This window comes from Rosa rugosa, chromosome 4, assembly GCF_958449725.1.
Source record: "Rosa rugosa chromosome 4, drRosRugo1.1, whole genome shotgun sequence".
NCBI classification, from domain to species: domain Eukaryota; kingdom Viridiplantae; phylum Streptophyta; class Magnoliopsida; order Rosales; family Rosaceae; genus Rosa; species Rosa rugosa.
The window spans coordinates 8,840,519-8,868,004 of record NC_084823.1 but is presented as its reverse complement, the minus strand read 5'-3'; the positions used below and the strand labels follow the sequence as shown (position 1 = coordinate 8,868,004).

General features: G+C 39.3%; 2 protein-coding genes, 1 long non-coding RNA gene and 1 pseudogene across 3 annotated transcripts; 1 reads left to right on the top strand and 3 right to left on the bottom strand.

Annotated features, from left to right (window-relative positions):
- Positions 1–284: 284 nt before the first annotated feature.
- Positions 285–1,136, bottom strand: LOC133744274 (putative pentatricopeptide repeat-containing protein At2g02150). Its single transcript, XM_062172410.1, has one exon. It carries the CDS (start codon positions 1,134–1,136, stop codon positions 285–287), a length of 852 nt encoding a protein of 283 aa, XP_062028394.1.
- Positions 1,137–3,777: 2,641 nt separating this feature from the next.
- LOC133744273 (coatomer subunit zeta-2-like) lies at positions 3,778–6,054 on the bottom strand (annotated as a pseudogene).
- A 785-nt stretch (positions 6,055–6,839) lies between these two features.
- On the top strand, positions 6,840–15,939 carry LOC133746394 (uncharacterized). The gene is made up of 3 exons (XR_009864105.1): positions 6,840–7,125; positions 7,885–7,959; positions 15,102–15,939. It is a non-coding gene; the product is annotated as an uncharacterized LOC133746394 (long non-coding RNA).
- A 772-nt stretch (positions 15,940–16,711) lies between these two features.
- Positions 16,712–26,532, bottom strand: LOC133745387 (kinesin-like protein KIN-4C). Its single transcript, XM_062173446.1, has 26 exons — positions 26,401–26,532; positions 26,106–26,252; positions 25,860–26,012; positions 25,530–25,777; positions 24,919–25,097; positions 24,556–24,680; positions 24,420–24,456; positions 24,219–24,310; positions 24,018–24,134; positions 23,805–23,918; positions 23,646–23,729; positions 23,293–23,491; positions 22,565–22,662; positions 22,276–22,371; positions 22,078–22,191; positions 21,884–22,000; positions 21,722–21,802; positions 20,703–20,774; positions 20,517–20,633; positions 20,095–20,180; positions 19,491–19,547; positions 19,147–19,374; positions 18,886–19,018; positions 18,598–18,651; positions 17,850–18,395; positions 16,712–17,744 (listed from the first exon to the last, which is right to left on the bottom strand). Exons 1-26 carry the CDS (start codon positions 26,509–26,511, stop codon positions 17,367–17,369), a joined length of 3,783 nt encoding a protein of 1,260 aa, XP_062029430.1. The 5' UTR covers positions 26,512–26,532; the 3' UTR covers positions 16,712–17,366.
- Positions 26,533–27,486: the final 954 nt, after the last annotated feature.

Below are 27,486 nucleotides of genomic sequence, written 5' to 3'. Positions count from 1 at the left end.
CATAAACTAAAGGATAATCACCACAGACTACAGACTACTTCAATATCAACATTAACAAACAGAGAGGACATATCCGATATTGAAACTCTATCCTACATAATTATCTAATTCAATTTCGGTATTATCCTACTCTGATGTCCCATTCAAAATGATTGAGAAAAGCACCAAGTCCCCTATTGAAACCCAATCCTACGTGATTTCCTAATGCTGAAGCTATTACCTCCCCCATAATGAAACCAACCACCTAATCCTGAAGCTGCTAGCATAACCACAATAAAGCAGCATCAGCTCTTCAACTTGGAAAGTACAATGCTCATGACCCTTCTAATTACCGGTGTTGGTTTGCCCTTTAAAACCGTCATCATAGCCTTCGCATTAGGCACAAAACCTTTACCGATCATCATCTCCACAAACTCTTTGCCCTTCTCCTCAGCTGTCTTGTCCTCCCAAAGCACAAAGCCTTCTATCACCGCAGTATAGGCAGCAACATTAGGCTGCTTCCCCTTGTCCATCATCTCAAGCAAGTACTTCTTGGCATCTCCAAAGAAGTTGGGGTCAGCACAGAGTCCCTTGATTAAAACAGTGTATGTGTAGGAGTTGGGGGCAACCTCAGCAGCTAACATGGCCAGATACGCCTCCAGAGCACCCTTGGTCTTGCCAAACTTGAGGCAGGCTTTAATAACAGAGGTGTGGATTTGGACCAATGGCTCTACGCCTGCCTGTTGAATGGTATGATAGAGCTCGATGGCCTCGTCCACATTTCCATCCTCTACCAAAGCCTTGTGCTCCTCCATCGACCGTTCTATCCAAGGGGAGAGGCGTGACTCGCGGAACAATTTTTGAACAGCCTTGTCAGTGTTGTTGTTGACGACGAGATCAGCATACGTTTTCATTGCCTGAAATGCTTCTGTGAGGTGGTTTTCTTTGTATTGAAAATCATCGATGACAGGGATGAATCCCTTAGCTTTTATCTGCTCAAGGAACTTCTTGGCCTCCTCCACTGGCTCTCGGTAGGCAATGGCATCCATAACATACATGTAGGGTTGATATTGGGGCTTCAATCCCCTATCCAACATTTCAAGGAAATACTTCTTGGCATACCCGACGAAATTAGAATCCAAAAAGTCTTTTGCCATTCCGCAGATGATTAAAGTGTAAGTGTAGACGGTGGGGGTGACACCAGATGCTATCATCTGCTGATAGACCTTGTGAGCATCCTTGGTCTTGCCATAATTACCATGGTGAAGACAGCCACTTCCGGCAGTGTGGTCTACTCAGAATGAGGCTTAAAGAGCTCTCTCGCTTCATCACAGAAGCCGCAATCTGCCAGAGAACTGAACATATGAATCGCATTTGCATTAAGGGCATCGTAGTCCACAATCCAATCAAATATTTTTCTCAATTCCTTATCTTCACAGTCTCTGGTCACATCCTCATAAACCTTCATCAAATGTTTCTTGAGGTCTTCATCACTAGAATTAGGTGTGTCACCCATTGATTTGATTCTTCTCTCCAGTTCAGTCGAAGCAGAAATTAAATTCGAGACAACAAAAAATCAGAGCTCGACTGTAGAAAAGGAAAGCAACCCAAATCAGTGAAACTTGGGTTTTGTATTTTAGAACCAACAAGAGAGCATAAAAATCATAACTTGACTACAATCGAGTAAAATGAAGTTGGGTTTTCTATTTAACACAAATTTAAGTGTGTATATGATGATGCAGTATGGGCGGCATCCCCCACTAGTCCTATATATGCTAGGTCCGCCAATGCTTGATTCTAACACTTTGTCATGGAATTCCATTAAAGAAATTTGAGAAAAAAAAAAAACTATATTCCTTAATCAATAACATTACAAATTCAAATGGTGGCGTTCGATGACCAAAAAAGGCGTCCCAAAACAAGAAACAAGGGGAAGTAAAGATACTTTCTAGCAGCTGCCCTGGATCAAGAGAAACGCTTGTATATAGTGCCAAAAATACTACTACATTGTAAACCCCATATTCAACAAGGTCTTAACTCGATCTACCTTAACATGGATCACGACTCTACCATATTCAAGGTTAACCACCACCCCATCCACCCCGGCCACAACAAGGTTACACATTTTCACCTACTTTCTAAATTAGGGGTTTTTAGAGCAGTTTAAATTGGAAGTAGATAGAAAGGAGGAATGGAGGATCCCAAATTGCTTTTCCATGCCATTTAAGGTTCATGGTGACTTCTATTCAAAAGATCGTTGCAGCTAGGAGCGTCTCTCTCTAAAACCTAGAGAGAAAACAGATCTGAGAAAACCCATCTCCCTCCCCCTTCTCTTTGCCCGGATCTTGATCCCTTCGGATCTAGATCGAAGGCTTGAGAGTTGGGGGCGGGCTCTCTCGTTTTGGCCTCTCTTTTTCTCAATTCCTCTGTCTTTCATCATTTTCTCTTGCTTCTCTCACACCCCTGTGGTGAATTACACCCATCTTGTGGTGATTTTGCTGGCTTATGTCCAGTTATAGAGGACTTTGTTCCTCCTTTCTTTGCCGATCAACCAAAAAAATTTCAGATCCAAAAAACCCCAAGATTCCCCTCACCCATCACCTCACACCAGCTCCCCTCCACCTACCAAAGACCTTCTCCATGAAGGATTTCGTGGCTACCTCTTAAAAGTGCGAGTCACTTACCGTATGGACTATGGGTGCTCACGCATGGATGTTTCACCGCCCATTCTCCGCTGGATTTTTTCTTTGCTATTGGCTTTTGTCCCATCTCGGTGGCTATTCCCTTCCCGGTTTGAGTCTCTCTGATAAAGAAGAGAGTGTGTGTGTGTGTGGTATTTGTTCCTTTCTCTCATCCCCTTTAATTTTGGTTTTGATTGGATTTGCTTTTTGGGATTGTTCTGGCAACGGCTATTCGGTACTCATCACTTCGATTCAGCACTTCTTGCATCCTCTTGGCTTCTGACGGCGGCAGCGGCAGCGACGGTTGTGCGGAAGAGTTTGGGCGGCGGCTGCTGTGCTAGTGTAGGAGTTGATTTTAATTTTTAGGGTTACACTCTTTTGCCCTATCCGTGTGGATTATGGTTGTGTTGTAATTTTCCTTATTGGGTTTATTTGTACTTGGGCCTTGTTTTAGGCACCTTCCATTGAGTTTACTCGCATTGGTAATTATTAATGAAATTTCATTAATATCCCCAAAAAAAAAAAAAATGTTCATGGTGACTTGATTATATAAGTTGACGGAAATGAGTATCTTTGCCTTATAGAGTTTGATCACTTGATGACATCAACTTATACAAAGAGTTGAGAGTTTGATGTAAAATAGCTAGCTATGTCTTGTTCTTTTGCTCTCTTTACTGACTGACAGTTGGATTGAACTTTAAAGAATACTGTTAGAACTTATAACCGATCACACTTAGAAATTGCATCTAACTATATCATATAGAATCCAAGTCCAAATCTCTCTCTCTCTCTCTCTCTCTCTCTCTCTCTCTCTCTCTCTCTCTCTGTGTTGTTACTAGGTTCGTTGTCTAGACAAACAAAGGTTAGAAAAAAAATACTTGAAATATGGAGCAACAATACACTAGGTGCGCGCATTGTGAACTTCTGCCAAAGAAAAGGTTGCATTTTTTCAAATATTCATCGGCAGTGACATAATCGGCCCCTCAATTCCTCAACATTGTCAAATGCATGCCAACGCGTGATGATCATTACTGCAAAAGAAATTGCGCTTGATGAATCATCTTATAATTGTAGGCAACTCTCCATGACCAATTACTACTGCAAGTTTAAGGATAAATCACAAAAACTTAACTAAGTGATGTATTTCAGCAGGCAGTGACACCGAAATCTCTTCAGCTTTAACAGTTGCAAAGGGTAAAAAATGAGCAGATCTGTCATCAGACATAACAAAATATCATATTAAACTCTTCAATTATACAAAATAAACAATAGCAGATCTTAACCAATTGTCCATCATGTTTTTTCAAATATAATAACAAACCACTACAGAAACATTATATCAATCCCCTCATATTTAAACCTCATATGCAGAAAATTTTTGATGCTGCACTGGTCTCTTGGTAAACTGTGAAAAGTCGGTCATACTTCATCCGCAAATCTGATAGTTCAGCCTACAGCTTTTCATATTTAGACAGAGATGGACCTCCTAACTTTTGTTGAACTAACCTGCCATATTGAAACTGATCACCTACCCAGGTTTAAGATTGAGCCACAATGTTTCGAGCCCTGCTTGTCCCTTCCCCCTCTCCTAGTTCAATCAGAATCCCTAAAACAAATCTTTCAAATACTTCCCGCACGCATCGTGATAATAAGAATGCCCTATATATTCTATTAGTAAAGCTTTAACGTCGGTCTCAAAATGGAAGTTTTTTGCCTCTCTGCTTTAAGATAGCACAGAAGGTTTTTTAGGGCCACTATGTTAACATTTCTCTAAGCTTATCATGTAGCTTATACGTCGTATTATCATAGATAACCATGATAATATATTCTATCTTGGAATGAGATATTAGGAAGAAAACCCAAAACTATGAATGAAATCAAAAGCTAACATCTCAGATGCAACATGTACTGAAGTGACTCAGAATTGATATGCTATTAGGTTCGAGTATATTGCATATTTCAAGTAACCATATACACGTAACAACTCGTATGTGCCTTTAGTATAAGTTATAAGAAAAATTGGAAAAGATAACAGCATTATCTTCACATAGCAAAAGTAGGTAGAAAGTTATTACTTTAGGTGACTTTGCCATATCACTGGAAGAGAGTGCTAACTTTAGAGTGAATACATAAGAAACATTATATAATCATATCCTTATTGTTGACAGAACTAAGATCAAGAACAAATCTAGCCCACTTCATCTAAGCGACTTAACCATACTCATCACTCGAAGAGTGTGCTAACTTTAGAGTGAATATATAAGGAACATATTGCATACCCTTGATCAATGATCACATCAAAGCATTGAACTATAGGAGTATGAGATCCAGGTGCTCTAATGCCTCCCTTTTGTCGACATTGTTCCTGCAAATATGTATGAATATATAGCAAAAGGTCCAAAAATAAATCATTATCCAAAGTAAAAAGAGCTAGAGGCAAGAGTTATGAACAACTCTACCTCAAGAGAAGGGCAACTGCATCAAAGAATCCCTGAAGTAGAGTTGCTAAAATGAGTTCATTTTCATCGTCACCTCGAGTCACAAAGAAGTGAAGTTCCTGCACAAACTTATATATAAGAACGTTGCACTCGAACATGATTACCTCCGCTGCATAAGATACAATAGTAAATTATGAAGACTGCAAATCTGATGTTATAACATGACTTTCTGTAGCATATCGAAAAGAAAAAGAAAAAATCACTGGAGTGGCACTGTATGTACTTCAATAATACCATTGTTACATATCTTCTATCCTTCCATTTGTCTTTAGAGTCTTAGCAAACACAGATTTTTCAAATGCTAGCTTTGCAACATTTGTTGGCCAATCATCAGAGTAATACTGGATGATCACACGCATCCTTTCAGAGTCTGGAAGAAAAATGTTCTTCACAAATGGGCTTGAATCCAAAATGAAATAAAAATCTGATCAAAATAGTACGTGTAAAGAACTAAAGATCACTCCAAACTAATCTTATACGCAGTTAGCCTAATGGATCCATTGCAATACAAAACATAAGTTGTATTCAAATGGTATCAAGCATGCAGTCCAAATTCATACACGAATGCAAGGTCTAAAGATTCTTAGGCGATCCTTATCAGCATTGACAACAGCACTGTATCCATGGATCTTAAATTTTGATTGAACATTGCTCACGATTTGTAAGGTGCCAAATTGATTCAAAAATCAGCATAATTTCTTATACACATCAGTTGGTGACGTCGTCATGTATCAACTATCAAGCTTGTAAAATACATAAAAGATAGGGTATGAAACTGGGGAAGCACAAAAGAAATATAAAATTCAAACTGGATCGTTTTGCTCCTAATCAAAGATATAAAATACATTCTTGAACTTAGAGTTTGACATTTCGATGCTCAAACCAAGCGAACTCATAATCTTAATGAATGATTATCAATTACCTCTTCCCTATGGTGGCGCAAGAGGTGCGACCCAGAAAAATAGGCGGCTCATCTCTTCGGGAAACTAACCCGGGAGAAATTTTAGGCTACGTTACTCATACAGCTTCAATGTCAGTCAATTACGAGTAACGTAGCCTAAAATTACGAGTTGCTAGTGTAATAACCTAGTTTTTTTTAATCAAACAATTTGGTGGCAAACACCGGTTCCGTGATTTAAGGTTAGTGGACAATTGCATAATTTGAAGGCCGGTGCTTTAACATGATTATGCATGAGTGGAAGAACGAATCAATTAAGCTAAGAAACGAATTCTCTCTCTCTCACGTCCGAAACCACCCAAAACAGAGCAAAACTTCTCCAAACTCTCTCTCACTCCACCGGCCACCAATCAAGACCAGAACACTTCCTATAGCTTCGCCTCGACCTTGCGCAGCTGCAGGTGGCAGCCTTGAACCACGACACGGCCACCAGCGGCGGCGGGAAGCTCCGCCCGGTTTGAGCTCGTTTTGGTTCCAAGCTTGATATCTCAAGCTACCGGCCAACAATCCTCACCAAACTTCACCCACGAGCTCGCCTCAACGTCCTGAAGCTCCCAGAAGTGGCCTTGCACGGCGGCGCTACTCGTGGTGGCGGCTGGAAGCCAGACCCGATCAAATCGAAAACCGAAGCTTCGATCGGTATATCTCGAGCTGTAGTGCATCGTTTTGATTGATTCTTTTTCCAGTGGGTTCCCCTTGATGTTGTTAACGACTCTCTAGAAGGCATCGAGGCCTGAAATTGAAGTTTTTACGTCGATCGGAGCCCTCGCCGGATTCTGCAAAATTCTGCAAATTTTCCGACCACCGAAGCTTTCGATCGGTATATCTCGAGCTACAGACCATATTTTTCTGTGATTCTTGAACCAATGCGTTCGTCTTGAGTTTCTTAACAACTCTCTAGAAGGAATCGAAGCCTGAAATTGAAGTTTTGACGTCGAAATCAAGCCTTGCCGGATTCTGCAAATTTCGCCGGATTCTGGAAATTTTCCGGCCACCTCGACTGTTCTAGGTAATTTCCGACCACTTCCTTTCGTTTTCAGACTTCATGCTAGTTATGAAAGTGGATCAACTCGTCATTTTGAACAAGTTTGTAGTTGACGACTTTTGCATCGGAGGTGGTTGACCGCCGCGTTGACCGCCGTTGACCGCCCACTGACCGCCGCTTGTGGCGGCGTATTCGACCATATTTTGAGTTTTTATTATCTAGGTGATGATCTACGCATCCTTACGAGCGTTTTGATATATAACATGGTCATGTTAGAAAAAGTTGATAAATAGTGGATTTACGTTTTTACGTTACTATTTACGGTTTTTTACGTTTTATCTTCGGTTTACGATCTGTGAAGATCAGACCATCGGTTTTACTTCAAATTTTAGTATGTTGATCGTATGACTGTCCCGATGACTTTGTGAGGTCACGGGCGAAGATCCGACTGTTGGATCTTCGTATAATTGAGAAATAGTTATTCGGAAGGCGATTCGTGAGAATCCGACCGTCGGATTTTCATATAATTTTGTGGAGATGTTAGTAAGGGCGATTCAGGAAGATCTGACCGTTGGATCTTCGTGATAATTTTGGAGGATGATCCTAAGGGCGATCCGTGAGGATCCGACCGTTGGATCATCATTAAATTCAGATCCGACCGTTGGATCATCGTTTAATTTGAATCCGACCGTTGGATCATCATTATATTCAGATCTGACCGTTGGATCGTCGTTTAATTACATTTATGAGTTGTTGGCTAAGTTAAGATCATTATTGGATTAGGTTATCGACGGATTGATTTGGTGGACGATTCGGATTGATGTATTTGGCTTTTTAGAAGACGCAGCTGGATTAGAGGTGAGTAAACCTCACGTGGTTCATATTACGAACCGAATAAATTTAATTACCTTATTTTGTCGTAATTGCGTGAAAATATTTATGAAATAAATATTTGTTTTAAAATCATATGGACTTGATCAACTACGGTCCATGGGTAAGTAAAATGATTTTTACTATACAAATGAATTTCTCAGTTTTATTGCATGTGAACTATAGTTGGTATTAGTGATTATCCCTGAGCGGATAATTACGTATATATATATTTACGTGATTATATGTGAATGGTGTGACATTGAAGAGTGTGGAATTGGGATGATTAAATTATTATGAATTGACATGTGACTTACCATATTTTTATGTGATGAACATGATTGATGAGTTCTTGTTAATATTCAAGATTTACATTGGAGGATGTATAGAGTTGGAGAAAGTAGGATTCTGAGGACGAGGTGTCCGAAGTTCGACGGTTAAGGATAACCGGAGTGTTTGTGTACTGAGGACGGGGATGTCCAAGGTGCGACGGTTTATTATTAACCGAAGTTGTGTACTGAGGACGGGGATGTCCAAGGTGCGACGGTTTATTATTAACCGAAGTTGTGTGCTGAGGACGGGGATGTCCAAAGCGCGACGGTTTATTATTAACCGAAGTATATGGTGCTGAGGACGGGGATGTCCAAAGCGCGACGGTTATAGTGTTAACCGAAGTATTTTTGCCGTTGCTTGACCCTAGGCCAAGGTGTCAGAGGTAACGAGGCAGTTAGAGCTCTAACGTGTTATGGGATGGGACCCAAGTGGTGATAGTGTTGTGAGATAGGACCAAAGTGGTGATATTGAATGGGTTTGACGTTTGCGTCGTGGATGTTGAGATTGTTGGTTGTGTTGTTGAGTTATAAGAATTGTAATTTAAAATCAACAGTTCTTTCTTGTTTACTCATACTGGCTGTAAAAAGCTTACCGGGTTTTGTGTTGTTGCAACTCCCGGTACACTATTCAAATTGTGTAGCGGGAAATCCTACAGGTCAGGAGAACCAGGACGGTGATCGGGCTGCTTAGAGTAGTGTTATGTGAATTACAGCATTATATTGTGAGGTTTGTTATGCTCATTTAGAGCTTTGCAATTTTACTTTGTAAGAGTGAATTGTAATAATTAACTCGAGGTTTTCGAGTTTTTGTGTTGAGTGGCGAGTGGTATGTTTGTTTGTGAGAAAAAAATTCAGAACGTTATTTGTATTAATTGTTTATTCATGTTTCGGATTTGAATTGGTTATTCAAAATTCGGGGCGTGACAGTTTGGTATCAGAGCGTAAGGTACATATTTGGTGACGTGTCAATACCTTCCGAGTGATGGCCCGTCTGCAGCGGATCCCCATCGTGCGCTCTTCGGTATTGGCTAAGTCATTGGGTATGTGTGAGTGTTGGAAGTTGTTTAGGCCGCTAAGTCGTTTTAGGAACGTTAACACCTTCCCTGTAGTATTGACTTGGTTAATATGGACTTGTATTTGACTTATACTGTGTTTTAAGTGTTATACGTGTATTAGCCAAGCATACTATATTTCTTAGGTGTTGAATATTCGAAGGAGTAGTACTTAGAACTACAGAGTTGTCTTGTAGGTTCGTATTTGAATAAGTTCAGTTACCGCGAGTTATAATCTTTAAGGGATGGAAACCTTCGGATTTAACTCTATTGAGTTAGGGTGATTGTTTTATGGAAGTGAGGTTCTTTTGGATGTTGAGGTGTTTGGTTGAAGGCATGATGTTGGCCTATGCACGTACCTAGTGTGGATACGAGTATGAATTGATGGAATTTTTGCCTTATTAGGTTGGATATACAGATGTTTTTGATTTGATTCTTGACTCATGTGGAGTGGTGGGTAGTATTGCGGTTTGGGAATGAATTATTGTGGTTAATTCTTCCATGTGTTTGTAAGTTGATGACCAGGGTTTAAGTTGTGAGAAAGGAGTTTGATCTCGTGTTTGAGTGATTGAGACGAACGACTATATATTTGAGGTTGTTTTGTGTTTTAAGTTTATGTAGACGGGACACTTAAAGTTTTGAAATAGAGTTTGATTTTTAGTTGATAGATAATGGGGAGAATTAGAATCAACTCTTTGTTAATGATCTTGGACGAGAGTGTGTTTCTATGGTTATGGATTTTAGGTGAAATGGTTAAATACAATTTTGGGTATTGATGATAGTGACATGATTGGGTATCCATAGTGGTTCAAGTGAATTACTATGCGGTATGGAGTTGATTCGACGTATGAATCGTGAAATCTTAGGGTTGAATTATGGTAAGTTTGATGGAGCATGTTTTAGAGGGAATGGTTGAGATTTTATAAGACTAGCACGAGTAACTCTAAGGATGTGAGTTTTCCTAGTTAACTCAGGAAGTGTTTAGCTTTATTAATCCCTAATTCTAGCGACGAAATTATTGTGTTTGGTTTGACTCAGAGGATACTAGCTTGACCTCTGTGCAACTTAATTGATTGTTTGTGATAAATCATTATGAAAGATGTGTGCAGTAGAGTTGTTTATGGTTTTGAAAACAGTATTGGGTGACCAAGGTTCGATCCTTGGTGTTGTTGTTGGTTAAACAAACAGGAAAGAAAACATGCACACCATCTTATTGAGTTTATATTACAAAAAAAAAAAGAAAAAAAAAAAGAAAAAAAAAAGCGAGGACTATGCTATACTAAGCCTAGTCAGCAGCTCCGGATGGGTTGAGGCTGAGCTCAAGAGAAACGTTTGAGCCACTGTGGTAACCGCCTGAGCCACCAGAATAGTAACCAAAAGCGCTACCTTCCTCGGAAGTAGCCTTCAGGTTACCAAAGACGTCCTCGCCGTGCACGGGGAACAGAGGAAGAGTTTGAACCTCCTGGTGATCTCCTCCTCGTTGTTGCAGGGATGTTTGTCCTCCTGTTGTGCCAAAAGAGTTGTACTAGTATTAGTGTTGAAGTGTGAGGAAGAATATGAAACAGAATTTAAATCAAGAAATCCTTCATTACCAGTAGAATAGGTGGAACCAAAGTTGAGATCAATGGATCTACCATCATCAGTAGAACTAGTGGACCCAAAATTGATGTCAATGGATCCACCAGCTGGCCCAAAATTGATGTCGATGGATCCACCAGCACCAGTAGAACCAGTGGACCCAAAATTGAGATCAATGGATCTACCAGTACCAAGAGAACTAGTTCTCATGGGCACTGGAGCAGCCTGATTACACCTATTCATCTGCTTCTCTCGAGCCCTGACGTTCTGGAACCAAAAGTAAATGTTCTTACCCTCAACATGCCCATACTGGTTCAGCTGGAGACAGATCTCGTGAATCTGCTCTGTAGTTGGGCACTTAAATCCCTTGACATAGTAAAGATCCTTGAGGATTCTTATTTGTTCTGGAGTAGGAATCCACCTGGTACGGCTTCGCCAGAAATCCATGTTGGCACTACTTCCAGCTGCTTGGGTGTTTCCTCCCTCCTCTGTTGGTTGCTGTTGTTGTGGTTCCATTTGTTGCGGGGTTTGGAGCTCCATTAGTTGCAGAGTTCGTGGCTCTTGGGTCATGGGGTGAGAGGATGTGGAAATCGAGGAATACATGGTTTAGTGTTTGAGGGAGATTTTGTTAGAAGGATTGGAGTTGTTGAACTGGTGATTGGAGATCTGAGATTCTCAGAGGAAAGATGAGATCGAATCTTCAAATGGAAGAAAAGATCTGAGAAAGAAGGATTGAAGATTTGGAGGAAAATATTGAAGATCTGAAAGTTCAGAGGAAAGATGGGATTGAATCAACTAGATGGGAGAGAAGATCAGAAGAGAAGGATTGAAATTGATGAAGAAAGGATTTGAGAAGAGAAAGGCTGAAGAGTTGAGAGAGAAAGACTTGAGCTCGGAAGAAAAATTTCTTTTCTTTTGGAGTGAACAGTTTTTCTCCAGAATGCACCTATTTATAGAACAAGGTGAGCAGATCTCCACCGTTGGATGAACGATCTCAGAATTTGAATCCACGCGTTGGATTAAAGTCGCCCCGAAACCCGGAAAAGCTGTTGGCGCGTGTTGAGCGTGTAAGGGGACAGGCCGAACCTCGAGACGCTGTGGCAGACAGCTTTAGCCGAAAGTGATTTGCTTTCCGTAAATCACGGAAGAGACGTGTCGTGGCACGTGGAGTGTACCGACAGTTTGTTGTTATTCTATCGCTTATGATAGAATAAATAAAAGAAGTTGCATGGATAGTAACGAGAGCAGCTGGTGCTCTAGTGGTTGAAGAGCAAGGCTCATGTACAAGAGGTCAGAGGTTCGAACCTTGCCTCTCGTTTATTTTTATTATGTTCGCTTATGACATAATAAGTAAAACATTTGTACACATTATATTAAGCACAGCTTGTGCTCCAGTGGTTGGTGGGCAAAGCCCTTGTGCAGCAGGTTAAGGTTTCGAACCTTGCCTCCCCCGTTATTTTATTTATGTCGCTTATGACATAATAAATATAACACGTGAGCATATATTAATGAAGGCAGCTCTTGCTTCAGTGGTTGGGAGCAAAACCTTCGTGTTTGAGGTCGGGAGTTCGAACCTTACCTCTTACAAATATTTTTGGATCTCGTATATGCTTGATATACGGACGTATATACGGTATGTACGGTATACATACGTATATACGGTCTGTACGGTATGTATACTTATATACAGTTGTACAGTATGCATACGTATATACGGTCTGTACGGTATGCATACGAATATACAGTTGTACGGTATGCATACGTATATACGATCTGTACGGTATGCATACGTATATACGGTATGTACAATTTCATACCGTAGCCGAGCTGGAAGTTGGTGGGCCGATTGGTAGGCCCAAATAGTAAGCCCAAATAGTAAGCCCAAATGGTAGGCCCAAATGGTAAGCCCAATTGTTCGGCCCGAATGGTAGGCCCAAATGTTAAACCCAAATTGGTTCGAGCCGGTTCTAAATGTGGATGGTTCGGTTTCTTCGGCCCAATTGGCCAGCCCTAATGCTTAGCCCAAGGATTGAGCAAGCCCAAGTCATCATCACTGGGTGACATGTTTTATTGGCGTGCTTTTGAGAATGATTTGTTTTGAGTGATGCTAATTGAGAAGCGAAACGCTTTGTGGGAGTGTTTACTGTGCTTGTATGCCAGTACAGGATGACGATCTGTGTGAAAACAGCTATATGTGCAATGCCACGTGGTGATTTGAGTGTGGGTTGCTTGAGGCAATTGTTGTGTTGTAATTTTGAGAAATGATGCGGTGAAGGAATGTCATGTTGATGACTTAAGTGGGGATGAGGATTTCATTTGTGAATTCTCGTTGTGTGAGTTTACGTTTGTGATGAAAGGATTTAGTGGCCATAGGAATGTATTTTTATACAAAGGGCTGTGGTTTTGTAGATTACTACAGTTTTGGGAAAGATGGAGATTCGATGGTTAGGTTAACTGTAATCGAGAGCAATTAACTTGCGCTTAAATTTCGGGACGAAATTTCTTTAAGGAGGGTAGATTGTAATAACCTAGTTTTTTTTAATCAAACAATTTGGTGGCAAACACCGGTTCCGTGATTTAAGGTTAGTGGACAATTGCATAATTTGAAGGCCGGTGCTTTAACATGATTATGCATGAGTGGAAGAACGAATCAATTAAGCTAAGAAACGAATTCTCTCTCTCTCACGTCCGAAACCACCCAAAACAGAGCAAAACTTCTCCAAACTCTCTCTCACTCCACCGGCCACCAATCAAGACCAGAACACTTCCTATAGCTTCGCCTCGACCTTGCGCAGCTGCAGGTGGCAGCCTTGAACCACGACACGGCCACCAGCGGCGGCGGGAAGCTCCGCCCGGTTTGAGCTCGTTTTGGTTCCAAGCTTGATATCTCAAGCTACCGGCCAACAATCCTCACCAAACTTCACCCACGAGCTCGCCTCAACGTCCTGAAGCTCCCAGAAGTGGCCTTGCACGGCGGCGCTACTCGTGGTGGCGGCTGGAAGCCAGACCCGATCAAATCGAAAACCGAAGCTTCGATCGGTATATCTCGAGCTGTAGTGCATCGTTTTGATTGATTCTTTTTCCAGTGGGTTCCCCTTGATGTTGTTAACGACTCTCTAGAAGGCATCGAGGCCTGAAATTGAAGTTTTTACGTCGATCGGAGCCCTCGCCGGATTCTGCAAAATTCTGCAAATTTTCCGACCACCGAAGCTTTCGATCGGTATATCTCGAGCTACAGACCATATTTTTCTGTGATTCTTGAACCAATGCGTTCGTCTTGAGTTTCTTAACAACTCTCTAGAAGGAATCGAAGCCTGAAATTGAAGTTTTGACGTCGAAATCAAGCCTTGCCGGATTCTGCAAATTTCGCCGGATTCTGGAAATTTTCCGGCCACCTCGACTGTTCTAGGTAATTTCCGACCACTTCCTTTCGTTTTCAGACTTCATGCTAGTTATGAAAGTGGATCAACTCGTCATTTTGAACAAGTTTGTAGTTGACGACTTTTGCATCGGAGGTGGTTGACCGCCGCGTTGACCGCCGTTGACCGCCCACTGACCGCCGCTTGTGGCGGCGTATTCGACCATATTTTGAGTTTTTATTATCTAGGTGATGATCTACGCATCCTTACGAGCGTTTTGATATATAACATGGTCATGTTAGAAAAAGTTGATAAATAGTGGATTTACGTTTTTACGTTACTATTTACGGTTTTTTACGTTTTATCTTCGGTTTACGATCTGTGAAGATCAGACCATCGGTTTTACTTCAAATTTTAGTATGTTGATCGTATGACTGTCCCGATGACTTTGTGAGGTCACGGGCGAAGATCCGACTGTTGGATCTTCGTATAATTGAGAAATAGTTATTCGGAAGGCGATTCGTGAGAATCCGACCGTCGGATTTTCATATAATTTTGTGGAGATGTTAGTAAGGGCGATTCAGGAAGATCTGACCGTTGGATCTTCGTGATAATTTTGGAGGATGATCCTAAGGGCGATCCGTGAGGATCCGACCGTTGGATCATCATTAAATTCAGATCCGACCGTTGGATCATCGTTTAATTTGAATCCGACCGTTGGATCATCATTATATTCAGATCTGACCGTTGGATCGTCGTTTAATTACATTTATGAGTTGTTGGCTAAGTTAAGATCATTATTGGATTAGGTTATCGACGGATTGATTTGGTGGACGATTCGGATTGATGTATTTGGCTTTTTAGAAGACGCAGCTGGATTAGAGGTGAGTAAACCTCACGTGGTTCATATTACGAACCGAATAAATTTAATTACCTTATTTTGTCGTAATTGCGTGAAAATATTTATGAAATAAATATTTGTTTTAAAATCATATGGACTTGATCAACTACGGTCCATGGGTAAGTAAAATGATTTTTACTATACAAATGAATTTCTCAGTTTTATTGCATGTGAACTATAGTTGGTATTAGTGATTATCCCTGAGCGGATAATTACGTATATATATATTTACGTGATTATATGTGAATGGTGTGACATTGAAGAGTGTGGAATTGGGATGATTAAATTATTATGAATTGACATGTGACTTACCATATTTTTATGTGATGAACATGATTGATGAGTTCTTGTTAATATTCAAGATTTACATTGGAGGATGTATAGAGTTGGAGAAAGTAGGATTCTGAGGACGAGGTGTCCGAAGTTCGACGGTTAAGGATAACCGGAGTGTTTGTGTACTGAGGACGGGGATGTCCAAGGTGCGACGGTTTATTATTAACCGAAGTTGTGTACTGAGGACGGGGATGTCCAAGGTGCGACGGTTTATTATTAACCGAAGTTGTGTGCTGAGGACGGGGATGTCCAAAGCGCGACGGTTTATTATTAACCGAAGTATATGGTGCTGAGGACGGGGATGTCCAAAGCGCGACGGTTATAGTGTTAACCGAAGTATTTTTGCCGTTGCTTGACCCTAGGCCAAGGTGTCAGAGGTAACGAGGCAGTTAGAGCTCTAACGTGTTATGGGATGGGACCCAAGTGGTGATAGTGTTGTGAGATAGGACCAAAGTGGTGATATTGAATGGGTTTGACGTTTGCGTCGTGGATGTTGAGATTGTTGGTTGTGTTGTTGAGTTATAAGAATTGTAATTTAAAATCAACAGTTCTTTCTTGTTTACTCATACTGGCTGTAAAAAGCTTACCGGGTTTTGTGTTGTTGCAACTCCCGGTACACTATTCAAATTGTGTAGCGGGAAATCCTACAGGTCAGGAGAACCAGGACGGTGATCGGGCTGCTTAGAGTAGTGTTATGTGAATTACAGCATTATATTGTGAGGTTTGTTATGCTCATTTAGAGCTTTGCAATTTTACTTTGTAAGAGTGAATTGTAATAATTAACTCGAGGTTTTCGAGTTTTTGTGTTGAGTGGCGAGTGGTATGTTTGTTTGTGAGAAAAAAATTCAGAACGTTATTTGTATTAATTGTTTATTCATGTTTCGGATTTGAATTGGTTATTCAAAATTCGGGGCGTGACAGCTAGATGTATAAAGCCATCAGAATAGCAAAGCTTCTCTCATGGTGTTACGTGATTTATGACTTTGCTTCCACCCATGCCTTTCGAATATTTTACCATCTTCTTTTTTACTAAGAATGTCTCTAGTCAAGGGGGCAACACCAGAACGAATCTAGTAACACAATAGAGCCAAACGGGAGTATAGGAAAAATTATTTAATCTGAGCCCATTCTGAGCTTTTTAAGCTTTAGCAAAGTTCAAATCGGATTAAAAGAAACAATCAAATCGAACTCATCACCTTATTGTTCACCTCAACATTGACAAGTAAGCATGGGCATGCTTTCTTAGATGTCATGATACATTCATCTCACAAAGTTCATAATTTCTGTTGTAGTCCATTAATCATATCTTTTACTTGTTAATGTTTAGCCTAAAGATCATCATATCAACTAATTTGGGGATGGGCAAATGGGCAGGCAGAAGTGGTGCAGAACAACGTTGACGAGTGCTGCTGGACTGATAGTCTGATACCTTCTTTTCGGTTTACCACCTGCAAACGCTTTGTGACTACATGTGCTACAATTCCAAGACCAATTGCATAACAAATTTATGAACAATGTGTCGGATTGAATTAATGTGGGCAATATCTCTCAATGGTGCATAGGTAGTAACTTGAACAACACTCCTGAGGACCATCTAAACACACCAAAGAAACACCTAAGCATCTACATCTCTCTTCAGCAATCAAACAGAAACTCAAAGGCTTTTGGGACTGATCAATCCTCGTAGACGCAGTATTTTGGCCATTACTAGCCGCCTTGAACACAATCAAGTGAATCAACTAACCTACATCATCGGTACCAGACATACATCTCCAGCTTCACAGCTTAGCGCCACTAATGGTATAAATAATGCCACGGTTCTTCTAAGGAGAAATGATATTTAAAGGCCACAGTTCTCCTTCTCATCTGATGTTTTGTTCTGCCGCAGAGGACTTCTTGGAGCAGGAACACCGGCCTCCTTATTGACACCAGATTGATCTGCTTTATCAGAATTCCTTTCTCTAAATAAGTTGCCACCATTTGATGCAGCTGATCGCATTGCCCTAGGAAGCTTCATAGGGATGGGTGCCTCTGGTGCCCCTTTATCTGCCCCTTGAGGAAGCTTCATAGGGATGGGTACCTCTGGTGCCCCTTTATCTGCCCTTTGAGGTGCTTCAGCAGTTGCTGGCTGCGAGGGAGGCGGAGCATTTGTAACCAGTTGGATTGTGGTTCTTCGCCATTTCTTTCTCTGGTTAGGCTTCGGTGCATTGGATTTGGCCTGCAGTTATAGAAATCATTTAGACCATAGAAGTTTTAAAGTGAATGAAACTAGACCAGCAGATTGAATGTCTCTATTAAGTTTTTGGGATAAGAATAAGTATACCAACGTATTTCCGATCTCTGAAAGAGCTTTCCTTCTTGGTCCACCATCATCAGTTGTTTCACTAGGCCTCTCAACTAATGCATTCTGAAGTAACCTGGCACCCTGAGAAGCTAGATGCTGATTCTTCTCTGTTTCATCAGTGCCTTCATCATTTCCAATTCCTTGAGCAGTTTCTCCTTCTGGAGACCCATGTACCTCAACTAGGCTGGATTCTCTATTTGAACACTTAGCAGGCACACAACCACATGATGGCCCACAGGCTCCGCCAGTAGTTCGACATTGACATTTAGTTGTTTTGCAGGAGGAAGTCTTGCTACAAGAGCAGCATACACCCAACTCGCTTTTCTTCACAACACTGACTATCCCCTCACCAGCACTATCTAACTTGAAGCCTCCAGAATCATTAGTACTTTGCGCATTGAATCCCTCACTTGAACTTCCATATTTGGACTTTCTCTTTTTAGTCTTTGGCTTTCCTGAGGCTATCCACTCATCATCTGAGTCAGATATATCCATGTCCTCCAAGATGAATGATGTCCGTGAATCCTTGAGCACATAAAGCACCAGTAATTGAGTAAATTATAGGAATAAAGACTAGTAGTTATTTTTCAATCAACTGAAATCAGTTCATAATGAAAATAGGTAGTTTATAACATGTAAGAGAGGTTATAGACATGGTCTTATGAAGGTAAAATAAAAAAAATAAATAAATAAAAAAGCTTTCAAAAGGGAATGCCACTGCACTTACTAGCTTGCGCAAATCATACTTGTGTCCATTTTCAGATTTCTTCAACGCTGAGTTCTGTTGCAATAAAAGATTAACCAAACTAGAATTAGGATTCATGAATAGAAAAAAGAAAAAAGTTGAAGGGTTTCTCTAATGCTAGAAACCAAAAGGGAAAAAAAATTTCCAAAACCAAATGTGTCCGCAAAGAAAAAGACCAAGATGAGTATTTTAGTGGGTATCATAAATGAATTATGTTTGGTAGTGCTCCTTTCTACTCAAAGTTGTATTCAATATAGCTGTAGACTTCACCTGATGCATAAGTTCAGCATTCTTATTCTCCAGCTTCCTGAGCGAACTACTGAGGCTTACTACTTTTTCCTTCAAATCTCTTATTTCCAAATCCTTCTCTCTGTATGCAACTTCTTTATCTCGTAACAGGCACCTTGAAAAGCAGGAGAAGTCTTGTTTTCAGTCATATAACAAAGTATGAGGGAATGTATGACAATGACACATCATTTAGAAGAAATGTTTCTATTTGGGGAACTTCCAATGTCATATATAATCTATTACCTGGAGGAAGAAGCTAAGTTGAACAGATGATTCATCAAAATTTTGGCATCTGTAAGAGACCGAACTTGATTCCAACGCCCCCTGCCATTGAAACCCCGCTCGCGCTCTTCTGCTTCTGACAATTGTGATGCCATAGATACCATGGTGCTAGAAGAAGTAGCAAGCATGTTTTCAAGAGCAAAAATCCTTGAATTTCTTGCACCAGGAGACATTATTTCCGAGGAATCACTGCATTCATACCATTGAAACAAAGATATATACATCATGTACAGACAAGATAATGGACGAATTTATTGCAACATGACAACATGATATTGAATATATTCGACTTCAAAAATACTCACCTTAAATTACGTTGTTCTTCTATTAGCTTGGTTCTTTCCTTGGCCATCATAGCACGCCTGTGGTAGCATAGTTAAAATGAAATTGATTAGAGAACTGCCACAAAAGAAACACTGTCCCAGTCAAAAACAAAGTTGATATACGAACAGTTATTGGTCAGAAAGCATGGCTCTTTTCAAATGAAATACACAAAATATGGATAACTGCAGGTACTGTTACTATGAATATATTCAACGTATCAGAGAAGTTGAGATAGATGCTTGACTAGGTTCTCAATACATGATGCTATTTAGCCAAGTGAAATGTACTAACAAAGAGAGATACTGCAAACACTGCAATTACAGGAATTTTGCCGAAGTTATATCCAATATACACTACGATCAAGAGTACAACTCCTCTCTAGGTTCACAAGACTCATGGACCTGACACCTTAAATTTTTCAACTTGTCTTGAATAATATTTATCATGCTTATCATACCCATTTCTTCATAAATGATGAAAACAACTGAACATGTCTAGAAAGCTCCAACAGCACCTTCAAGCAAGTCAATTCTAAAAGCCTTAAAGATTAATTCATAAACTAGTCCAACAGAATTAGAGGCTTACTCTTCAATTTGCCGCTCATACTCAGATCTTACTTCATGTGTCTTAACTGTGACTTCAAGCTCAAGTTCGATTGCCTGCATCAGAGCCTATATGGAGAAAACAGTTACATGGAGGACTACCACATCCCAATGCATAACCAAACAAATCAAAAGGTTACGTCCAGCAAGACAAATAGAGTGAGGAGCCAATTAGATCCCCATTACATAGATGGAAATCGCAGTATTATAATAACAACACAAAAGATAATCAAACTACTTTACTATCAAGCTACATTAAAAGCAAGGCCCAGTCCAATGTGACATAGATAATGTGATGCCATCTTTTTTTATATTTGTCATTAGTCCAACTCATAGCATACAAACAAGCACTTCATTTTGATAAATGATTTTTCTTTTTTATTAGAAGCTTCGAGTTACAAATACCTGAATACCATGAGCATTATGACCAGAAGTTTCACGTGAAGAAGTCTTTCTGGATTCTAAAAGCTCCTTTAGCTTTTTTGTGGCCATATTAGCTTCTTCTGTCTTTCGTTGCAAAACCTGGCATAGCATATAGAAGTGAGTATATCTTTCTATAAATGAAGGGCAACCCAACAAACGTTTGCTTACCATTTTTTGCCTCTGGTTTAAAGCTAACAGCTTATGCATCTCATACTCGTTCCTCCTTCCCTCTTTCTTAAGCTGATCATTCACAAAATAGAAGATTTGTAGCTGTTTAGTTTCCAACATGGATAGAAAATAAAAGACATAATCAAGCTACATTATGTACAGCTTCTTAAAACTATTGCATATAAGAAAATATGGTATACATCTAGCAAAAGCTGCTCTCCCGCTAACCCAAAAAAAAAAAACAAAACAAAAGAGCCGATAACATTCTGAAAGTTAAAACTTCAACATCAGAAAATTTACTCCCCATAATTTAATAAAAATGTCGGTTTCGTCAATCAGGATGATGTTTTCTACTAATTAAAATCTGAAAAGTACCACTTGAACAGTTGAATGGTAAGCAGAATTACTATAAATATAGACTACAATCATTTGAGAATTATAGTAGAGTTTAAAGCCAGCAAGAATAGCCAATAACAATACTAGGAGCCAAATTTCTTATACCATTCAGATTCTGCTTCTGTTTTTTTTTTTTTTTTTTACATCATAATAAGATTAATCTGCCAGCAGACCATACATTGAAGAAAAATTCAACAAATATCATTTTGACATCTTCACTTCAAAAAGAGTAATAACATGAAAACTAACTAACTAAACTAATTTCAGTAGTTGCGTAGTAAAAAGTTAAATTATTTTAGGTCTGTGCCTGTAGTTTGGAGTGCATTCCACTTTGGGCTCCTTGTAGTTTTAATCCTAGCAGTTATTTTTCTTTAGGGATTGCAGTGATTCTAAAGTTACCTTACTGCCAAAAATATCTACAAAATTGTCCCATAAAAGGTTATCAAAATCAACAGAACAAAGAACCATCATCATACTTCAATTAAAAATGAATAAAATTTTATCCATCATTTATTTGCAGATTACTTTATTATGTTCAGTCAAGTCATATCACAAGTAGTGTGGCTCTGGTTCAAAAGAAAACCACAAAGTAAACATCTATGATATTCCTCCATTCTATATACCTGAAGAACTTCTTTTTCTCGTGATGCTTTCCATAATCTAAACTGCTCAGACTCCTGTTTGATCTTGTGTTGCAATTGAACCTATGAAATAACCTTGTATTAATAATAAAAAACACAATCATCATTCTCCATGACCATATGCATTTCAACAACAAATAGCACCTTTTGAGTCTTTATTCTCTGAATTTCATCCTGTAGTCTCCTTGCAGCCTCATCGCTTTTTTGTTTTTGTCTCAACAATTGGGCTTGAGCATCCTGTTTCTTTTTCAACTCAGAAACCTGCAAAGGAAAAAATAAGCCGGAGATATCAAAATGCCATCAAAAGGGTAAGTCTAATCGTCTATGAGTCTACTCACCTGTCCTTCAAGAAGGTTCAACTTGTGTAGATAATCCTCCTTTAACTTTTGAGCACCATCCCCAGAAGTAGATGAGATATTTGAAAGATTTTGTCTCAACTCTTCAATCTCTCTCTGAAGAATGAAATTATATGATCTTTTAGCCAGACATTAAATGATAGCTTTGACAACATAAAGTAAAGCAGACAAAAAACTAACCTGAAGGGCTTTCTTCTCATGTTCTAACTCATGAACCTTCTTCTCATACAGCTTAAGAACCGAGGTATCAGAACTTGTAAACCGCTTCATTTCAGCCTTTAACCAAGTCAAAGAAAACCAAAATAAAAACAAAGTGACCATACACCCAAGAGAATGGAGAATGAACAAACAAGCAACACCTAGACAACAGTAGGATGAAACAACTCACTGATAACCGCTTCAACATCTTCAGGGAGTTGGAGATGTAGCAAAGACAAAAAGACTACAGTTAAAACTGAAGAAATCTTACCTCCTTTTGCTCGAGAGCTTTGTCCAATTCTTTCAGCTCCCGATCCAGTTTTTCTTGAAGAGAAGAATGTTCTTGCTCTTTTTCTACATCTATCACATCTACAGATGAATCAAGTTTGTGATTACTAAAGAGTACAAACGATTCATTAGGGACATATCTAATCGTACAAGTCTTGATAAAACAATAAATCACAGCTACATAACATAATATATAATAGACCAAAAGCTTTTAACCACGTGAATGGGGGAAAAAAGCATATCCATAAAATCAGAGGAAATCATAGCCATAATAATCCTACTCCCCCACCCCACGAATCTTTAAAATTCCTTGTATTTTCTTCCACTTTGAGCCAAAAATAACATCACATCTCTACTTGTACCGCTGTTAGCAACTTAAGAGAAATCAAACACATCACCATAAGCAATTGAAAAAAAAAAAAAAGAACAAGATGAGAGAGATTTTAGTTCAAAGAATCCCCAACTATTATTAGTCTGTACAGCCCACAAGCAGTCCACAGCTTGCAATACAAGGAGAAAATATGACAGACTCAGACTTTGTACTCAATAACAACAAAAGTCATTGACAAATAGCCGTAACAGAAATCGTACAGAGAGATTAATCTTGATGGTAGATGAAATTCTGATGCAGAACGAAATCAAAAAAATATAACACGAACAATTAAATAACTAGAAGAATACCAAACAGCAAGGAGTTTTTTCATATCTTACCAGAAACATCCCCAGCTTTGGTATCGTAATCAGATGAATATTCATCATTACAGGGGAATAATATGTTGTTTGAGTGAAAGCCATCACCATCTGCCTCTACACAGTCAACAAGTCTCCTGCTTTGTGAGTTTTTCAAGCATAACAATTCCCCTTCTAACTCTTGAATTTTCGATACATAAGTTTTCAGCATGTCATATTCCTGGAAAGTGTTAAAAAGCCATGTCACGGTTTAATTTCTTTTCTAACAGAAAGCCGCAGTAAGAGAACAACAAAAGGGGAAAAAATAAAAAACGATGCGTAGTTCCAAAAAGAAGATAAACTGAACGCATCCAGCCAGTAAAAGATTTACAAACCTGAACTGGATTGGAGTCAATCTCATCCCAAGATTTACCATTTCGGAAGGCTTCAATTTTCATGGCCAGTTTATCTTTTTCAACCTGAAATATATAATATTAGTCAAGTGTCATGGCAAGATATTATTAATGAATTACACACTTTCAAAATTATCAAACCTGAGCTTCAAGAGCACGCTGTGTTAGGTGTTCACAAGTTATTCGGCGTCCCTGAAGCTCCTGCCTCAGCTCCATGTTGCTTGCTTCGAGTAATGACACTTTGTGTTTAAGAATCTAGGAAAAGTGAAGGTTATTGAAGGATCAAAGATCAATTAACACATTACAGAATTATTAAGAATCACTCTTTGAAACTTCTTCTACAGTGGTATATACCTGCAGTTCTTCAAATGGTGCACTAGTATCACCACGGTAAAATAGAAGTTCAGTCTGCAAGTGCTCAATCTGGCTGCGCATCAATTGTAACTGAGCAGCCACCGGATCACGATTGATCTAAAATAAAGAGTAAAGACAAGATTATTAGACAAAATGCCAACATGAAACCATAAAAGAGAATTACGTTACCCAGAAACTTACCACTGCCTTGTTCTGGATGTTGCGAGCACGGTTAGCATATTTTAAAGTATTCAAGGTCTCTTCTGCATTTGTGTCAGCTGGACTAACACAAGCTATCAAAAGACAAAAGAAAAAGAAATTAGAAACTAAGAAATGAACAGTGAGAAGGCTGTATCATGATTGCCTAAAGAAACTATACAGTGACACACAAGTGCAACATACCAATCATCACAGTCTTACTGTTTCCTCCTAGTGAATCCTACAAATTCAATTTCAGTTAGTGAGCTAAAAACATGTCTAGAACTTGCAAGAACTAACAACCAACACCAGATTGAAATAACTGAAATAGTTTACATACCTGTAACAAGCGAGTTAACTTGCTATCACGGTAGGGAACATGTCCGCCTTCTTTCCTCTTTTTCTCATCTCCCAGGGCACTAATCACATTTCCGAGAGCAAGTAAACCCTTGTTGATATGAATGCCTGTTACAAGACCAATAAATAGTCTTAAAAATAAGGGGTATCTACTTAAAACCAAATGCAAAAGCATTAAACGGTAGTTTTTCCAAACTTTTTGAGAGCAATAATGCAATGAGAGTGAAAGACTACTAGAGCCACTGTAAAAACATAAAGGGTTAATCTTGCCACAGCCCCATCAAATCCCCATTGTATAGTTCCTTTATACAAGAAAAAGCTTCCATGCAAGAAACATTATAGTTACCTTCTTTCAAGCGCATGCCATCTGCACCTGTCCGTTTTGCCCGCTCAGAACCTGCTAGGTCAACTAAATGGAGTTTTGCGCATAGTATGTCATCACCGATATCATCATTATTTGCTCCATTCAGACAGTGAGAAATCTTCTTTTGCTCCATGGTTATTGTAAATATAGCATGTGAGCGACTGCATTGTGAGAAGAAAAAGAGAAAGAAATAGAAATAATATGTTAGTTCCTTCCTAATGAAGCTAATTAGAAGCACACAAATGGTCTTTTTTGAGTTAATTAATGTCTCAACATATGAAGTATGAAACCAAAAGGTATGTCATTACACAAGCCAAAAGCAGCACTTCCTAATAATGATCAATTAGACAAAGTCTATCCAACCCCATCATATATAAAGAAGTAATAAAAATATACTGCATGGATATCTATACATAGACAAATTTATTTACATAACAAATACTGGTTACACAAATCAAACACAAAACAAAAACAAAAAGTGCAATAATATAATATTCCCTGAACTTAAAGACATACATATATCACTAATATTTGTTAATTAGTCATCTACTTAAATACTTCAGTCTTAACAGAAAAAAGAACAGGCATTGCACCTTGACTGACTGTTCATGTTTGTGCTCCCTGTAGCACGAGCTAAAGAACCTCGAGCCAGATATGATCCCATATCTTCCTTCGTCCTAACCTCTGGCTCAGTCACACCAGCAAGTGTTATCCCTCCACTCACTGTTTCTCTAATTTGGATAGGCACTCTTGCTATAGGCTTTGTAGTAGCTGCCCCTTCATTTTTAGAGAGAGTTGATGAATTTGGATCAAGCAAGTCAAACACTTCCTCCTTGAATATCTGTGTTGCAAATTCATCATGAGCAATACACACCAAATAACTTTACACCAGGCAAAATACAGTAGTAGAACTCGACATTTACCTCAATAAACGATACCCTGATCAAGAACTCTGTGTTATCTTTTGTTGTCTCCACTCTTTTGAAAATAGTTTCCATCACTTTCGGTATGATTCCGCCAGTGCTTCCTTCCCCAGAATAGTTAGTGCCCATCGTATACGTCTTCCCCGAACCCGTCTTCAATATCAAAAGAATTAAATCAGTTACTAACTAACCAGCTCAAGCATAAATAAAACAAACACAATAATTGCAGCAAAGAAAATGTCAAACCTGGCCGTAAGCAAGCACAGTAGCATTGTATCCATGGAAGAGTGCATCCACCAGTGGAGCAACACAATCGTCATACACTGAGCTAGAAGGCAGTGCTGTGCTACCATACACATAATCGTAGGTGAATGTATGAGTCCCAATTTGCACCTATATATTCGAAACACCCCAATTAATCACAAATCCCTTAACATTTTCTAACCTTCTATTCAAACCGACCAACAAAAAGATCAAACCTTTGATTCAATAAGCAAAACAAAATCCAATTCAAAATCAAATCAACAGCTCAAAATCTCACCTGAGGTTCACCGGGAACGACGGAAATGCAATCCGTGCAGCCGACCAAAAGCTCGGAGGTAATCAACGGCCTGATGTTCACGGCCACCCGCACGCATTCCGAGCTATCCATCGAGCCCTAAAAATCCAGATCGGAAACCCTAGAAATCCAGCACCGGCGCAACACGAATCGCCGAATCAGAACCACACGCGCCGCCGCCTATTCGCAACGAATAACGAACAGGCAGAAACGAAATATGAACCACTAGAGATTCAGAGCTAAAAGAAGAAGAAGCAGAGATTGATGGATCTGAAAAATGGAGGAGGATTTTTTTTTTTTTTTATTTAAATTTGATTTCGGCGTTTGATTTTGAATTTGAAAGAGGAGGGGCGATTCGGTTTGGTTTGGGGGGTCCAAAGTTTAAAAGAGGAAAATTTAGAGAAGGGCGGTCTGAGGGCGAATTCAAAATAAGGACGGCACGTGAGAGGCACGTGTCTCTCGAACGGTACTAATTAGCGGGTTTAATTTTGGAAAATGGCACCTGGCCCACACCTCGCTTTGAAAATGGGTGGTGAATTTGTGTTTACTAATATGCTAAGAACACCCCTTTTTTTTGTTGTTCTTTTTTTTGTTGAGGAGTATATATGGTGAGAGCAGTTGTGGACACTTCACTCATACAAAGCAACACTAGTGAAATTCATGAGGTGCAAATGGTAAGGTAATTTTGAATTTTAATTTCTATATTCATCCGAGGACGTTAATTACTGTTGGATTTTTAAGTTTGTTTTCAAACTTTTATGTAATTGATGACATGTTTTAAAAGAAAAATGATATGAAGATCGACAATTTGATATATGTAATCATTCCAATTTTTTTTATTATTATTACAAGGATGCATGAAGGCAAAGGATAAAAAAAACTAAATCACAACTAATCTTAGCGTAGACAAGCCCAATAAATCAGCTTCCAGAAGAGAAACGACATCAATAGGGGGAGCTAAAGAATCTGCAGCCATGACTAATGTTTGCTAACAAATCAGCCACTAAATTACACTTTCTATAAACATGGGTAAGGGACACATTCTAATTCCTATTCAAAAGTTCCTTA

Excerpts from the sequence above, each read along its gene's own strand:
- LOC133744274 (XM_062172410.1), bottom strand. The coding sequence starts at position 1,136 with ATGGCAAAAGACTTTTTGGATTCTAATTTCGTCGGGTATGCCAAGAAG.
- LOC133745387 (XM_062173446.1), bottom strand. The coding sequence starts at position 26,511 with ATGGATAGCTCGGAATGCGTGCGGGTGGCCGTGAACATCAGGCCGTTG. Across the intron at positions 22,192-22,275 it reads ATGAGAAGAAAGCCCTTCAG|AGAGAGATTGAAGAGTTGAG; the intron begins GTTAGTTTTTTG and ends TTCATTCTTCAG. Across the intron at positions 22,001-22,077 it reads TGAACCTTCTTGAAGGACAG|GTTTCTGAGTTGAAAAAGAA; the intron begins GTGAGTAGACTC and ends TTTCCTTTGCAG.